This window comes from Balaenoptera musculus, chromosome 4, assembly GCF_009873245.2.
Source record: "Balaenoptera musculus isolate JJ_BM4_2016_0621 chromosome 4, mBalMus1.pri.v3, whole genome shotgun sequence".
Lineage (NCBI taxonomy): Eukaryota > Metazoa > Chordata > Mammalia > Artiodactyla > Balaenopteridae > Balaenoptera > Balaenoptera musculus.
The window spans coordinates 13977749-13994664 of NC_045788.1; the positions used below are offsets into that span (position 1 = coordinate 13977749).

The window sequence follows — 16916 nt, forward strand, 5'->3', positions numbered from 1 at the left end:
GTTTAATTACCCCACATGATTATAATTTGAGCTATATGACCAACACTGGTGAAAGTTCTATTTTTCTGGGTTTATGGCAGAGTTGAGTAGTTTTTTTTTTTTTTTTTTTTAATTTATTTATTTTTGGCTGTGTTGGGTCTTCGTTTCTGTGCCAGGGCTTTCTCTAGTTGCGGCGAGCGGGGGCCACTCTTCATCGCGGTGCGCGGACCTCTCACTATCGCGGCCTCTCTTGTTGCGGAGCACAGGCTCCAGACGCGCAGGCTCAGTAATTGTGGCTCACGGGCCCAGTTGCTCTGCGGCATGTGGGATCTTCCCAGGCCAGGGCTCGAACCCGAGTCCCCTATATTGGCAGGCGGATTCTCAACCACTGCACCACCAGGGAAGCCCGAGTTGAGTAGTTTTTAAGTGTCAATATAAAATTATCACAAAGGTCAATATTTCATACACTAGGGTAAAAAAGATCTTAAACACCCACAGGTGGCAATTTTAGATGCAAGTCAAAAGGTTATAAAACTAAGTTTACTCTGCTGCTAATGCCTAAAGCAGGCTACCAGAAAACATCATCTGGTGTCCTCCCAAAGGGGAGGACAATTTTATTCCGCACATTTAAAAATGCCAAAAATTAAAATTGGGCTCACAACAAATATGTTGACATTTCTGGTCACAGGCAAATTTGCCTGAAACACAGAGCCACATCCCACATTTCTTCAGTTCCTCCATAATAACCGGGAAAAGTGGCTGCACAATGGGAGAATGTGACTGATTTGCTCTTACCTGTCATACAGAAGCAAGAGGCAATGCTCCCTTGAAGAAGAGGCTCAAGCCACTGCTGCTTCTGTTTCTCACTTCCATATAGGTGAAGCACCTCCATGTTCCCTGTGTCTACACGTAATAAGGAAAAGCACTTGTTTTGCATTTAAAAATTTATCAATGTGAAATCCAAACTTTATATAGATAACAGACATGAATCTTTTTAGAGCAAATATTTACTAACAAATATATTTTGAAACATAACAGACGAGATTGGGTGCATTCAGTGTCGCATGGCCGTAGACTAAACATAATAGTAAATACAATTTACAAGGAAGGTATGCCATAAGTAGTTACAAGTACATGGCATTTGGTGCCTATTTATTCAACTTGTTCTGAATCACAGACACTTGTCTACTTCATCCCAATGAAGCATGGCTCTAATGAGTTTTAACTCAATTAGGACTGAGGAAAATAATTTACTGGTCTAACCTTTGCCTGCTATCTTGCAAATATACTCTGCTTGGAGTGACTGCAATGCTTTTAGAGAACAATTAACATTACTTATTACTGAGACTCCTGTTCCTCAAACACACCCTGTGCTTTTTAACTTCCACCTGTTTGCTTGGGCCAGGCCTTCTCTCCGGTGAAATTCTACCTGTCACTCCTAAGTAAACTTCTGCTTCTGAGCCATCTCCAATGTGAAGACTCTCCAGCTACCCAATCAGAAATATCTCCTTCCTTTGACCTCACATAGTAATTATTGTCTTTTTACTGCTAACACTGCTCTTACTTTTGTGATCCCATACCACCTAGAAAAGTACTAGGTAATATCTCAAGGATGCTAAACATGGAATCCCTGCCCTGGATAGAAAATGACAATAGATAACTTCAAAGACCCTCTCCAGCCCTCAGAGGGCATTGTGCAATACATGATACACTGCAGTATCACTCTCAGGTGAAAAAGAATGCTTCATGTCTGCTGTGGAGCAAAATGCTCTAGATGCCTTTCTCTGATTTTCATTCCCATCAAATTTCTAAAAATACTCTCTAAAACCTTTCTCTTGAATGCTGATTACTTATAAGATTTTGAGGAAGAATTTTTCAATATCGTCTCTTACAATGATATTAAGGACAGCTATTGAAATGCCTATGAAAATTGAGCTAAGTCTAAGTTAAGTCTCTCAAAACATGTTTGTACTCTGTTCAGGCACTCCTAACAGGGCCGAAGTTATATTAAAATGCACACAATTCCTAGTAGATTAACACAAGCTTAAAATTCTTTTCAACTGAGGGAGAAAATGAGTCTTGAATTATAATTAATGAAGTTCATTGTTTTCTTTGCTTGTTTTAAATCCAGTGTTTCTTGTAGTTCGAATGAGGTAAATATTGAATAAAAACTTTCCAAAAATTAGTTTATTCTGAGAATCTGACAAACCAAAGTTACCATTTATAGGTTCGTTAAAAAAAAAAAAAAAAAGCCTAGATAAATTACTTGTACAAAAAGAAAAAATTTCCCCCAAATTAGCCTAAAGGTCCCCAAATTTTCTAGTAACGGCTTTAGAATTAAAATGACTATTTTCAACATTCCAATATACAATATTGTATGACTTATTGATGGGCAAAGAAACCAAACCAAACCAAAACAAAAGGCAAATCAGAAGACTACGTATGTGTACCATAATATTTTATAACTATTTGGGAAATAATTTGGGTATCTTGAGTAGAAATTCATCTCATATACACTTAAGAAAACTCTTAAGTATTTAATCGACATCAATTATATTCCCTTCTTTATCTGCTTTGTATAAAGCAAAACACAATGCTCTAAAACACAATAGCCCAAAGGCCTTCATGAAGATATCTCCACTACAAAGAGAAAATGCCTAGGTTTCTACCTATGGTTTTACACATCTTGTTTGCTGAGGACAGTTGCTTATCATACTTTGGTCAAAGAAAATGTATTTCTCTTGCGAATTTTAAAATTTCAGCAGTTTGGTGGTATCATATTACAACCGATAGATTAGTGAAATTTTAATACTAGAAAAAAGTCTATGACCACCTAGTGAAAAGTTCATAGGTCAAATGGAAAAATAGCGGCAGAGCTGCATCTGCAATGGATGCCTTCTATAGCATTATTTTTCATATTATGACCCATTAGTGTGTCATAAAATTAATTCAATGGAATATGACTAGCATTCTCTGAGAAATGAAAATAGATCAAAATAGAATACATTAGACTAGACTCAGTGGAAAATATATGAATTCATGTAGTAAGGGAAACTTGTTTCATGAAGTCTTTTTTCAGTAATATATGTCTCTCCCCTCCTCATTTCCATAAATCTATCCATCCATGAACACACACATAGAGCTTCATACGCTACATATTGGGTCACAATATAAAATATATTTCTTACTATGAGTGGCAATAAAAAAAGTTTTAAACAAAAGACTACCAGTTCTCTTTCCACAAAATTATGCTACCTATGTAGCATGATATAATAGCTACACATAAAGAGATCAAATCTATAGAAACTCTGTGAATAGATTTATTTACTTTTACAGTAGCCTCATTATTGGATTAAAATGTAGTCAGCAGTAAATAGACAAATCAGTGTTCTGAAGAGAGAAAACCATATCTGGGACAAGTTCAACCATTATCAGAGGTTTATGGACTATCTTAATAATTCCTAAGAAATGAGAGTCAAAGTCCAGTGTGGAAACACTTCGAGAAGCAACTAGATTGTGTTTTCTCTGACATCCAACATACCTCTTTTGGGCACTTCCCCACTTCACTAACTCTTTTTGGGAGGCTTCAGTACCAGGGCCATACAATAAGCACAAAAGGCAAAACTGAGGCCTAACTTGTGCAGGGACACTATAGGATATTATACAATTATCCTTCTACTACAAATCAAATGCCAGTCCTTGACTGGAAGCATCAAAAATAACCACAGCAACTTGGGGGAAAAAAGACAAAAGACATATCAAGGGTCTACCCTAGACCTACTGAGTCAGAATCTCCAGGGATGAAGCCTGTGAATCCGGATTTTTTAAAAGCTTCTTAGGGGGTTCCTTCTGCAAATTGAGTTTGAAAACACCTTCTGAAGACTACATTCCTGGTTTATTCCTTCCATATTACCTTTTTAAAGAAAAGTTGGCCTCCCTCCCACATCCTTCCAATTTTTCATGCCAAAGTCCTTGAAGGCATCCTTGACTCCCCCATTAATACTTCATAACCAATCAGGAAATCCTCTTGGCTCTGCCCTCAAAATATATTTAGAATCTTTCCACTTCTCACTCTTTCCACTGCTACTCCCTTGAATAAATTCCCATCATCTCTCACCAAGACCATCACAACAAGACTCCCTGCTTACTTCCTTCTCTCCTTTTGTTAATTCTCAACATAGCAGCCAAAGGGATCCTTTTAAAACTGAAGTGACATCTTGTCACTCCTCTGCTCAAATCCCCATTTCACTGAAAGTATAAGCACTCACCTGCCCTATAAGTCCCAACATACAAGGCTCTTTCCTCTCTGATATCTTTTGCTATTCTTTCCCAGCCACACTGACCTCCTTGGCTATTCTTGAAATACACCAATCACACTCTTGCTTTAGGGCCTTTGCATTTTATGTTCTCTATGCTATGAAAACTCTTCCCCCAGATCTCAGCATGATTAACTCTCTCACCTTCTTTAAGTCTTTACTGAATGTCATTTTCTTAATAAGGCCTATTCTGAGCCTTTCATCTTAAATTGTTATACACATTACCTGTCCCTCAGCATTCCAGAGCTCCCCTACCTTGCTAGTTTTTTTCCCCAAAGCACTTTTCATCTTCAAACTTACTATATAATTACTTATTTAATCTAGCTATTGTTTATTTTTGTCTCTGTCTATTAGAATGCCAGCTCCATGAGGCAGGAATCTTTGTGTATTTTATTTCATGATAGTTCCTAAAATACTGCTTGGCATATAGTAGGCAATTGACAAATAATTGGTGAGTAAATGGAGAGATAGTGAGACTAACCAAAAGATTTAAAACTCTATCCATTCTAACTAACCATAGATATGTTTAATACCCAGTTAGAAAACTGGAAACCTTATATGGCCAATCCCTTTGGTGGTGACTTCTATTCACTAATACTCTTAATGTAATGATGTTTAATAAAAGAATAATCCAATGAGAACTTTAGGTCCATTTTTAAAAATATTTAAATAAAAGTAACTGAAAGTAAAATTATAGACAAATTTATAGATCAATGACTTTGTGTAGAAAAACTTCCTTGTCAAAAAATAGAGAAATTTTAAACACTGCTCAAAATATCTGAGAAAAGTTCTGTTTTTAAATAATGTAGTAACCTGGTGCTTGGCAGTTAAAGGCATCTGGAGCAAAAAAGCATTTTCCTGTTTCTTCAGCAATCAAGGCATAGTCTACTTGGCTGAGACCGCTTACAGCTGGCAAAAACAAGTTCCAGAGGCCTTCTGCTTTGGCCATTTCCTGTCAAGGTGATGAATATGCCAGAGTTATCATAATTTATCATGACCTAAAATTATTTGTTTTTAAAAGATACTGGTATTTACGCTTTTTGAACTTATGAAATTATTTATTTCATTGTATCTTACAATGCAAGTAGTTATTAATTCACTATAAATCAACAATTTCTTAACAGTTAAGCTTCCTTAGATTTGGCTGAAAAACTAAATTTGCTTACTTGAGTACTTCTTATTGAATCACAGCGATTATAAAATCTCCTACATCTGAGCATAATTATGCCAAATATACTATTTTGTCCATTTCAATTCCTAACATGTGTTAAAATTTGAAAACATGAAATTTGGATTAAGCCCATGTGGGAAGAATACCCTGCCTCAACTTCAGTCTCAAATGAGTAGTGTTGATTGTATTTTTAATTTGAACAGCTGTTAAGAGGCTGTCTTCATCACATACCATACACACACACTACGTAACCTAATTTGTATATTACAGATTCTATTTTTAACTTTCTTTTTAAAAAGTTATAATTGATACAATTATCCTCTACATATATAACAACAGAAGCAACAACAAACTAAGGTCTCAAAAAATGCCTGTATATAAATTTTCCACTTTTAAGATTCTCTTATTTTTCTTACCTTGAGTTTATCAATCACTAAAGGTTTTTTCCACTTGTCTACTGAATTTTCATTTTGAACATAGAACTCAATTACCTCCTTAAAGTATAAAAGGAAAAAAAGTTCATTAGTTAAAGTTAGAAAAGTAAATAATGCCATAAACTGCTAATATCCAAAGTAAACATGTTTAGGTGAAGAAGCTTTTTCAGCTGCTACTGAATCAGTAAAATTTCTTTCTAAAACCAGACACAGAAGTATAAAAAATTCTAGATGTTTGCTCCTCACAAAATTATGCTGCCTCTATATTAGAGGATTAACTTTCAAAATACTGTACCAAGATTTGAGTGTTCCATTTTCAGCAATATGGCATACTAGATGGTCATAGAATCCCCTCCCAGGATAATACAACTAAAAATGCTGGGTAAAATATTAAAAATAATTTTAAAAAATACATGTAGTAATAATACATAGCTGTGCTGGAAAGAAAATAAGGAAATTCCTCAGAGGCCAGGAATACAAAAGCCTGACTCTTCAGGTGTGAGTGAGCACTGGAACCAACTTCGTCTGGGGGATGTAGGCTGATCTATGTTCGCCTGGGCCCTAGTTTGCAGTGGGCCACATAGGCAGGGGTCAGGAGGTGAAACCAAATGCCCCAAACAAGGCAAGAGGGAGGATCAGAGATCACCACTTCCCTCCACCAAAGCCAGGATGCCTGATCAGCAAAACCTAACTGGAAAAAAATAGAAAACAAAACCAAAAACCCACCCCTCAGTGGTAGACCAAGGGAATAAAGGCCATTCACAGGATGGAACAGAAAAAAGAAACATTTCTAACCTGAGCCTGTCTTCAGCCAAGTTTGAGATCTTAATTCACAGACCTATGGGGCCCTAAAATTTTGAGTCAAAAATTAAGTTTACAGTGTTCCTGGTGACAATGCTTGAAAGCACCTGGCAGAAGCAAAAGCAAATTCACTCTGGAGGAAAAGAGCTTTTATAAAAAGCCTTAACTAATCCCTGCAGAGAAAATTCCGTTCCAAAGAACATGAGTTCAGAATGAAAAAATACTAAACACTCAAGGTAACAAGTCACCATTAGCAAGAATTAACAAAAACAATAGTTCAACAAAACAGAATCACACCTGCAAAGGCCACAGATAGAATAAAGATCAAACACAGAATATAAAGTATTTGTGTCCAGTAGATTTCAAGAATAAAGGAAGGAATTAAAAGGATGACAAAGGACTATCAAACTTGGCCAGATAAATTTGAAAAAGAACTGAATGCAACTTGAAGCAAAGAAAAACCATAGTAATTAAACTTAAAAATTCAATGGCAGTGGTTCTCAAACTTTGGTGACATCAGAATCACTTGGTAAAACACAAGAACACAGGCCCTATCCTACTTCAGTGAGTCTACTTCTGTATCCCTACTTCTGTAATCTTAACTAGCTCTCTAGGCAATTCTGACACAATCCAAATAATGAGACCCACTGCTCTATGCAAGGTTGAAAAGTAGATTAGATGCAGCCAAAAAATAATAATAATAAATTGAAAGAAGGATCTGAAGAAATTATTCCTTTCTTGAATGAAGCACAGAAATTCAATAGAAGGAAAATATGAGTGGTTAAAAGATATGGTGATACAGAGAGAATCATTACTTCCCTTTTCTCAGGCAAAAAAAGGAAAATAAAAGGAAAAAAAAAAAGGTAAAAGTTTATTAGGAGATTCTCATTAAAGGAACTTGATCCAAGAAGAAACATCTGACTTGTAAGAAGGAATAGTAAATAAGGTGATAAATACATGGGTAAATGGATATTTAAAAACTAGCCACATAAAAAACAATAACAATAATCTCTAATTTGTGCAACTAAATCAAGATGAACTAAAATATTGGACTATAAGGGCCTTCTCCAATATTTTGCTATTAAAGCATCTCTGTACTTATTTTCTACACATAGGCTAGTAGAATTACTGAATTAAAGGCTATGAACATTGGCCAAAACTCCAAATTACAAAATTATTTTCTAAAATTGTTCCACCAATTTACAGTCATATAAGTAATGTGTTAAAATGTTCCTTTTATTGAAGCATGGCTAGTCTAGAATACAGTTATATTTAGTTAAAACTTCAAGAAGACAAAGGATGGCTCTTTCACAGGCACCAGGATGAATAGCACTTGTCATTCTGTCAGGAAGTCAGTTAAGTTGGAAGATTTCCTGTTTAGTGTTGTTTATTATTTCCATCCCTCACATTACTATGGAAATAGTCAATGCAATTGTGTTTGATAAGATATATGTTATGTAATACATGTACAAATTCCCCATCTGTGACTACCTCTCTATGACACTACAGTTCTGAGAAATTAAATTATGCCATTTATATAATTATTTAAAAATTTGTATTATTTAATACTTCCTGTTCTAAAGTCTATCGATTTGGAGATTTGCAAAATCTATTTGTGGTATGGTAGAAGTCAGAATTAAAATAAAGTATCTCATTACAAAGAAGCTTTCTTTAATTCTTTAAGTATGAAAAAGAGTTTACTGATGAAAAAAGAAAGCAGAAAATATGCTTGGTGCCTGATCAATTCTCCCCAAATATCACCTTTAACATCTAACTTTCTCATTCACTGATTGAGGTACTGCTTTGTATTATGTTGGTTCAGAATCTTAAATCTGAGCCTACAAATAATTTTGCAATATAATATGTTTTTTACTTTAAACTTAAGTCCGTTAGAAAAAAAGAAGCAACAGTTCCTCCCTAGTATATTATTAAACTCAGTAGGAAAATATGACTAATGTTATCATTATGTTAAAAGTGTGTTCTCAAATATGTCATGTTGCTAGTTCCTGTTTTACATGCTATTTTATTAGGACTCCATTTTAAATAGCAAGAATTGCCCTTTTTTTTAATTTCTTTTTTTCTTCCAATTTTATTAAGATATAATTGACATATAGCACTGTATGTGTTTAAGGTATATGGCATAATAATTTGACTTACATACATCATGAAATGATTATCACAATAAGTTTAGTGAACACACATCATCTCATATAGATACAAAATTAAAGAAATAGAAAAAATTTTTTTCTTGTGATGAGAACTCATATTTCATATATAACATACAGCAATGTTAATTATATTTATCATGTTGTATATTACATCCCTAGTTAGCTATGTTATAACTGAAAGTTTACACCTTTTGACTACCTTCAACCAATTTCCCCTCCTCCCCCCAGGAAGAATTGCCTTTTAACATTTAAATGGATGATGGGTTCTGATGTTCTTACTTTATGATATCCAAGGAGTTTCAAAAGGTCATTAGAATAGCATAAACGGATCTTATTTTTTCCCATTATAGAAAATTGGAAAAATATGTAAAGTATTAAGAAAAAGTCATCAAGAGTCTTACTAGCTAAAGATATGTACTATCAAGATGTTAGTGTATCATATGATACAATCTTATTTTCTAAATATGACTGTTTTAGTTTTTATAAATGTAGTTATAATCATATTGGATAGAATTTTATAGGCTTTCCCCCCTTCTATTTTGAAAAAGCTAATTACTTTTCAAATGTGTATGTTCATAAACCGGGATTAGTACAGTACAGAATCATTCTACAGGATAAAATGTTTTTACGGATGTTAGTACAAGTTTTTAAAGAAAGAAAAAGCTCACATTATTAAATGTAGATATATTCCAGATTTGAAAGATCTGCAGACACAAAATGATTATGGCTTTCCTTGCCACACAAAATGTTGATAATCTTTCCTTTAAAACTAGAGTGCTTTTTAAATTTATCATAAAACATTTTCCTTTATTGCAAATTCTTTGTAAATATTTTAGTAGCTGCATGATATGAGGTTCAGCAGATGTATCACAACCCAATTTGTAACACCTCTTCTGTGCTACATGCTTCCCTGGATCGTTCATTTACATTTATGAATGAAAGAACATGGCTACTTGGTTTCCTCTCCCAATTTGAGTCTCCTTTGAATAAATCAGGAAGGCTGATAGGAAAGCTGGGGTCTACACCAAACCCGCCATTGGGAAAAAAAAAAAAAAATGGAGGAGCACTAACCGTCATTCGAAACCCTGGCTTCTTTGAAACACATCATATGCGTTTTTAGAGTACTCTGGCAGCTTTTTGTCTGGGGCAAACACCATTGCTACCCAGGAGTGTTAGAAACCAACTCAAGCAGCCCACCTATTACAGGTTAATTCTTAATCAAACATCTTGATTTCTCTTCCTCTTCTCACTCTTGCTCTCCACAACAGGCAATCATAGGGGATTCCATTGTTTAAAAAAAAAATCGTTACCACCTGAGTTACAGTCCTCTCTTACTTCGAAATTCTTCTGAGATGTGTTAAGGTTTATTCTTTGGTATGATCCACTCTGCTTCCCAAATCCTCTTCCATTCTCTTTTCAAAACCTTTAGTCCTGTGATGTGTACTTCTCCTGTTTTTGTGCCTTTACCAATTCCATTTTTTTAAAATTTCTTTATTGTTAATTCAAGAGGATTTTATTTGTGTGAGGGGAGGTAAATGCTGATTTCAGTCTGCCATCTTGAACTCAAAGTGTTGCATTTTCTTTTTAACACCCAAGAGTTCAGAATTTTATTTTTTAAAAATATTTTAATTTTATACTGGAGTATAGTTGATTTACAATGTTGTGGCAGCTTCAGGTATACAGCAAAGTGATTCAGTTATACATATGTATATTCTTTTTCAGATTCCTTTCCCATATTGGTTATTACAGAGTACTGAGTAGAGTACCATGTGCTATACAGTAGGTCCTTGTTGATTATCTATTTTATACATAGTATATTTTATATATATAAATTTTTATAATAATTTTTATCTTTTCTTCACAGCATTTATCATCTCTTACTTAATGTCTTTCTTTCATGCTAAAGTATAAGCTCTGTAGAAGCATAAGCCCTGTCTTCTTGGTCTTCTTTTTACTTTCAATGGCCTAACCCATTACTAGGTACCTAATAATTATTTGTTAACTGAATGAATGAATGTGTCACATAACTTGCCTACTCTCAGTGAATTTACTGAAACTTAACACCTTAAAATAGTAGCTTGTGGGGGAAGTGATGGTAATATCTGTGAACAGCTTGAAATGATATACAAAATTTTCTGGGTATGCCTCTCTTGTTTAGCCTACAGTTCTCAATTTTCAAAGGGGCCCATTAAAGAAAAAAAAAAAGGCTGAAAGTCACTGCCTTAAGAAAAGACCCCCAAAGTAGCATTTTACTCTAAAATATTTGAAGATCTCAACTTTGTAAACTGCTAATTCCCTCTGACTTAATTTTAACTCCACAGATTTATCTGTGGCATTCCCTTGGCATATTTTAGAAGCTTGGAATTTCTCAGGATCAGGTTCTGTAGCAGTTCAGTGCTAAGGTGAGGAGGGGCATCTAGGTAAGGATTGACTGCAAAGAAATGATACCACGGTACTCCTAGAAGCAGAGATAACAGAAGTAATTCATCAATAGTCTTGGAGCACAAATACATTCTGTTTGTTTATAGAATACTTACCTTTTCAGCTGGGAGGATGTGTTGTTTCATGAACTGCTTCACCCTAGTAAGAACTTCCTGGCCTGTCCTAGTCTGTACAAACAATTGTCTGGTAGTATCAGTCTGTGGAAGTGCAGTACTGAAAGTTCTTTATAAAAAAAAAGTTACAAAGATGTGCAAAACCATTATTATAGATTTCTGAATAGAATGTAAAGTCTTCCCCCAGTTTCCCAAAAACATCTCTCAGAAGAAGTTTCCATATTTTGGAGTTTTTTGTCTTTCATGTTATGGAAGGAATGCAGAATCACTTTATTTTGAACATTAAACTTTAGTGCTTAAAGCACTTTTTGGAGAAAACTTAAGCCTGGCATGACCTCAATCAGTGGGAGTTTAAAATCTTTATTGAAGCCACATATCAGAATCTCTAAACAAGAAGGCAAAGAAATTGAATATAAATTTAATAATTACTCTTAGTATATGCCTCACAAATACAACTGCTGGATATCATTATAAACAAGACCTTTAAAGATCATTATGAAGAGCAGTATCATCATTTGTTATGTTGTGGAGATAACAAATATTCATGTATGAGATGAACTGTAAAACACAACTGTCCTAATGATATGCCATGGATACTTGTGGCTTGGGCAGAATTTCCAGGGACAGCATCATCTGTGCATTCAGTAAGTGCTATATATCACACTGTTTTTTTGGTTTGTTTGTTTTAAATTTTGCTTTATATTGGAGGACAGTTGATTTACAACATTTACAATGTTTCAGGTATACAGCAAAGTGATTCAGTTATACATATACATATAGCTATTCTTTTTCAGATTCTTTTCCCATATAGGTTATTACAGAGTATTGAGTAGAGTTCCCTGTGTTATATGGTAGGTCCTTGTTGACTATCATTATCTATTTTATATATAGTAGTGTGCATATGTTAATCTCAACCCCCTAATTTATTTCTCCCCTCCATCACACCTGTTAGATGGGAGTGTGTTTGGAAAAAGTGTATTAGATGTTCAAAAGTGCTCCACTATGGCTTCCCTGGTGGCGCAGTGGTTGAGAGTCTGCCTGCCAATGCAGGGGACATGGGTTCGAGCCCTGGTCTGGGAGGATCCCACATGCCGCGGAGCAACTAGGCCCGTGAGCCACAATTGCTGAGCCTGCGCGTCTGGAGCCTGTGCTCCGCAACAGGAGAGGCCGCGATAGTGAGAGGCCCGCGCACTGCGATGAAGAGTGGCCCCCACTTGCCGCAACTAGAGAAAGCCCTCGCACAGTAAATGAAAACCCAACACAGCCATAAATAAATAAATAAATAAATCCCATTAAAAAAAAGTGCTCCACTAATGGAGATATGAATTTCAAATACTCTTATGAAATGTCTGAATACAGTTTCATGCAATGTCATGGTGGAAGAGAGCAACATTTCTAAACTTAATAAATCATCTTATATAATACATAACTTTAAACAGGTATATGTAAGTAACTTAAACATTAGAAGGAAACATTTGAGAATTTTATCAATATCTTAAAGGTTTATACATTCAAATTGGCAAAAAAAAACCCCTTTAAATCATTAAATGGGTATTTTCTTTAAATCTAAGGTCAATTTATTTTCAAGCATAAAAGAGATTTACTAAAAAAAATTTACCATGATTGGCAGCAGCAATTCTGGTGTTGTAAGCAATAAAAACAATCCCTATCCCCTTAAAGTTTATGACCTTCACATACCTAATAAAGGCTCTAATTTGAGTTAGCCACAGAATCTATATTTTGCTTACCTTTTTGAGAGTTGTAATCCAGTTTCTGCCAGAGGTTGCACAATATTGGCAAACTGAAAGCTACTTTCAGATGCATTATTTCCCAGAAGATATCTACTATATACTCCCTATAAGTAAATTAATACAAAGTGATTAAAATTCATGGAAAACTATTCTTCAACTATCCAGTCTTTCCACAGTTTCCCGGCTACATGAATCACTAAACTTACAAGGTACTAAGATATAAATCAGACTATCAGTTCTATTAATTTACATGCAGGAATAATTATACCACTCCAAATTAAAGAATTACACTTGTATTATTTAGTTAACATACTCTCATCATAACAGAATTATAACTGGAAAACAAACCAAACTTTAAAATGAGTTTAGCAATTACTAAAGATACCAAATTGGCAAGTTATACCACCTCTAAAGATCATTGCTCTCCCTTCACAGTGGAGAAAAAAAAAAAATCTAAAGAAACCAAAATAAAATTAAAAACTATAAAACCAAAGAGAAGGCAATGGGAGACTTCTAAGAATACTTTATCTCATTTTTTGGACCCCTAATTTAGGTGAAACTATTCTCTTTTGAACAGTGTTAGTTGAATGCTCATCTGTTTTTCTTTCTTAATTCTCCATGTTCTGTGTTTCCAACATAATATACTCTCCTGTTCCCTGTCCCAAACACAATCAACTGAATTTCATTAGTTTATTTCTTTATATAATTCTTTGTACAATAAAACACTGTAGCAGTCTTTCCGTCATTTCCAATTTCACATTTCTAGTTAGAATGGAATGTTTATGATCATCTCTAAGGCTATTAACTACATAGTTTATGACATACATATTAATTTCAATCATAAACCATGTCAAGCTTTTATTTGAAATGAAAATACATTTTAAATTCAAAGCCTGTCTGTTATCTCACTTTGGAAATTGACAGATATAGAAACATACCATAAACCTATTTTGAGAAATGCATCCAATCAACATGATTAATATGATTAATATGATTCTAAACTACAGGATGAGATGTAAGACAACTATTTCCTAGACATTTCAGTTATTGGAGGACAGCATGAACTCTGAGGACAGGGAAAAATAACCATAATTTTCGTTAATCCTTCTTTTCCCATTCTTTTTTGTTTCTAAAATCTCTTATTTACTTGTTCTTCCTCCAAGCCCTAACCCCTTGCCAGAGATGAAGCATCTCAATTTCTTAAATAAACTAAGACTCAAAGTATAAGGGAGCTGAGTTAGTATAATGAAGAATGCATTTGTCTAAACTGTAAATTTAAAAAACTGAATTTATGTTCAGTTTTCTCTCAAAATTTATCACATAACTATCACATTATTAGAAAATGGAAAATGGACAATTTAGCTTATCTGCTCACTCAAAAACATAATTAAGAGGCTTCTGTATGTTAGGTACTGTGCTGGCTTTGGGAAATACAATGATAATTCCTTCCTCCTCATCAGCCCTGATTAATAGGGTTTTATAATCTGAATCAGATATCATATAAGGAGTTTAACTCTTTCTTATATTGGATATTCAGGAAATAACCAATTCTCAAATGCTTTTTCTCTTTTTGTCATTATGTCTTTCTCTCTCCCTTCTTCCGTCTTTTTGGTTTATTATACCAAAAAGTGATACCACATTTTGCTACTCAACTTTTTCCCTTGCCAAATTCCTCTTCTGTAAACTCTGGATTTATGTTTTATCCATGTCTGGTATTTGTTATTATGGAAACTAAATTGATCTAAAGATAAGAATATAAGGGAATACCCTGGTGGTCCAGTGGTTAGGACTCTGTGTTTTCAGTGTCGGGGGCCTGGGTTCAATCCTTGGTAGGGGAACTAAGATCCCACAAGCAGAGACATGATGTGGCCAAAAAGAAAAACAAAAAAACAAAAAAAGGAATATAAAAGCCCCAAAGACCAAAAATATTGTCAACAGTACATCAATAAGTAATGGTGAAACACATGTTAAAAAATTAATTACCTGTGCTATTCCAGCAATTTTAAAATATGAAAGGGCAAGAAAGAAATTCCAGTTAGGAAGATTAGAATTAATTCCTCTGCAGCGGCAATATATTGAAATCAGTTCTTCCATTGATGGTATCCCTATAAAAACAGTACATACTATAAACTTTAATAAGAATGTCATGGTGAATATTTTAAAATGTCATATTGCATATAAATATAAAACTGAATATAAAATTAATCCATATAACAAAACATTAATCCATATAACAAAACATTATAATCTATATAATATTATAATTAAAATATTAATTATAATATGATATAATATCTTATAATAATATATTATTACTTATATTATAGTATAAATTATATTCTATAATATAAATAATATATTATATTATTATTTATATTATTAATTATGTATAATAATAAAATATATTATAATTAAAACATTATGATCCATATAATTATAACCCATAAAACAAAACATGCTCTAAATGTTGATTTCCAAAAGAACATTATATACAAATGATTATATTTTGTAACAAATTACTAGAAGTGGAATGATATATTCAAAAAAATCGATAGAATAAAATGATTTAAAAACATTTCAAGAAACAAAAGCTATTTATCTAAGATTGTAATATAATCCTTTTTTTAATTATGAAGAAAAATAAATATAATTTTATATTAATAGCAATTTAGGCAACATTATGTTTTCATACCTATGTTTTCTTGCAAATGAGGACTTTGACTTAACAATGGAATGGTCCTTGGCCAAAAGTAGAACACAGAGAGATGAGCCAAGTCTGACAGAGGATGACCAATGGTTGAAAGCTCCCAATCTAGTACAGCTACAACTCGAGACTGTAATTAAAAATAAAAAGGTTTTAATATATTAAATCCAAAACAACTAAAATAAGGAGATGAATGAAATAGAATATATTGAAAATCATATTTTCCATCAAAAGCAAATGTGAGGCTGTAGTTTGCAGTCTTTACCCACAGTGGCACATTTCATTTATCAAATAGAGCCAAGTCCCCTGGTTCCATTACTGGCCAACAGCTCTGCATTTTACTTTACACAGCCTTAACATGTCTACTAATGAACGGAGGCAAAAGCAGTTGAAAAGTTTCAACTGGGAGTAACTATAGTAAAGAAGAAATTCTAACAATTACTTATAATTTAAGAATCTATGCTCTGGTAATGAATCTTACAACATAACAAATATTACACTCCTATGACAATAGTAATTTTTTAAAGTAAGTTATTTCATGCTGTAGATATAAAACTATAATTGTTATAAAAGATGCTGTTTGTTTTATGAATGCAAAATCCACCATTATATAGCAACATGATAAAAGAGTTGTGTAATTTGGAACCAATAACACAGAAAGTTTTCCTCATTCTATTTTGTAACAATATGTGTCAAGGGACTATATAGCTTTATGTTAAGAACACAGGACATTCAACTGCAAATACAAGGGGAAAAGGCAATTTGTAAAATAATATGCATAGTATGATCCTATTTGTTTAAATAAAAAGGGTACAAATGAATATGCAAAGTTGGAAGAATATACACCAAACTGATAGCAATGGCTATGGTTACTTCATGGGACTGAGGCAGGGGGGATGGGATATGGGAGGAGACACTCCATTGGAGGGTTCTTTATGGGAGGAGTGACATGATAGGATTTGTATTTTAAGGTCACTCTTGCTGCTATATTTTGAATAGACTGTAGGGGAGGCAATGAGGAGGCTGCAGCAATAATC

The 16916-nt window shown here is 33.7% G+C and overlaps 1 protein-coding gene across 2 annotated transcripts in view; it reads right to left on the reverse strand.

The window, feature by feature from the left end:
- The window catches only part of ACAD11 (acyl-CoA dehydrogenase family member 11), a 103946-nt gene that overhangs the window by 46828 nt on the left and 40202 nt on the right, over nucleotides 1-16916 (reverse strand). For both annotated transcript variants that reach the window (XM_036851125.1, XM_036851126.1), the window contains 7 exons: nucleotides 15868-16009; nucleotides 15159-15280; nucleotides 13173-13279; nucleotides 11407-11533; nucleotides 5883-5960; nucleotides 5109-5247; nucleotides 775-882 (listed from right to left, as the gene is read on the reverse strand). In XM_036851125.1, the coding sequence (XP_036707020.1) occupies nucleotides 775-882; nucleotides 5109-5247; nucleotides 5883-5960; nucleotides 11407-11533; nucleotides 13173-13279; nucleotides 15159-15280; nucleotides 15868-16009 (823 nt within the window). The remainder of the gene's footprint in view (nucleotides 1-774; nucleotides 883-5108; nucleotides 5248-5882; nucleotides 5961-11406; nucleotides 11534-13172; nucleotides 13280-15158; nucleotides 15281-15867; nucleotides 16010-16916) is intronic.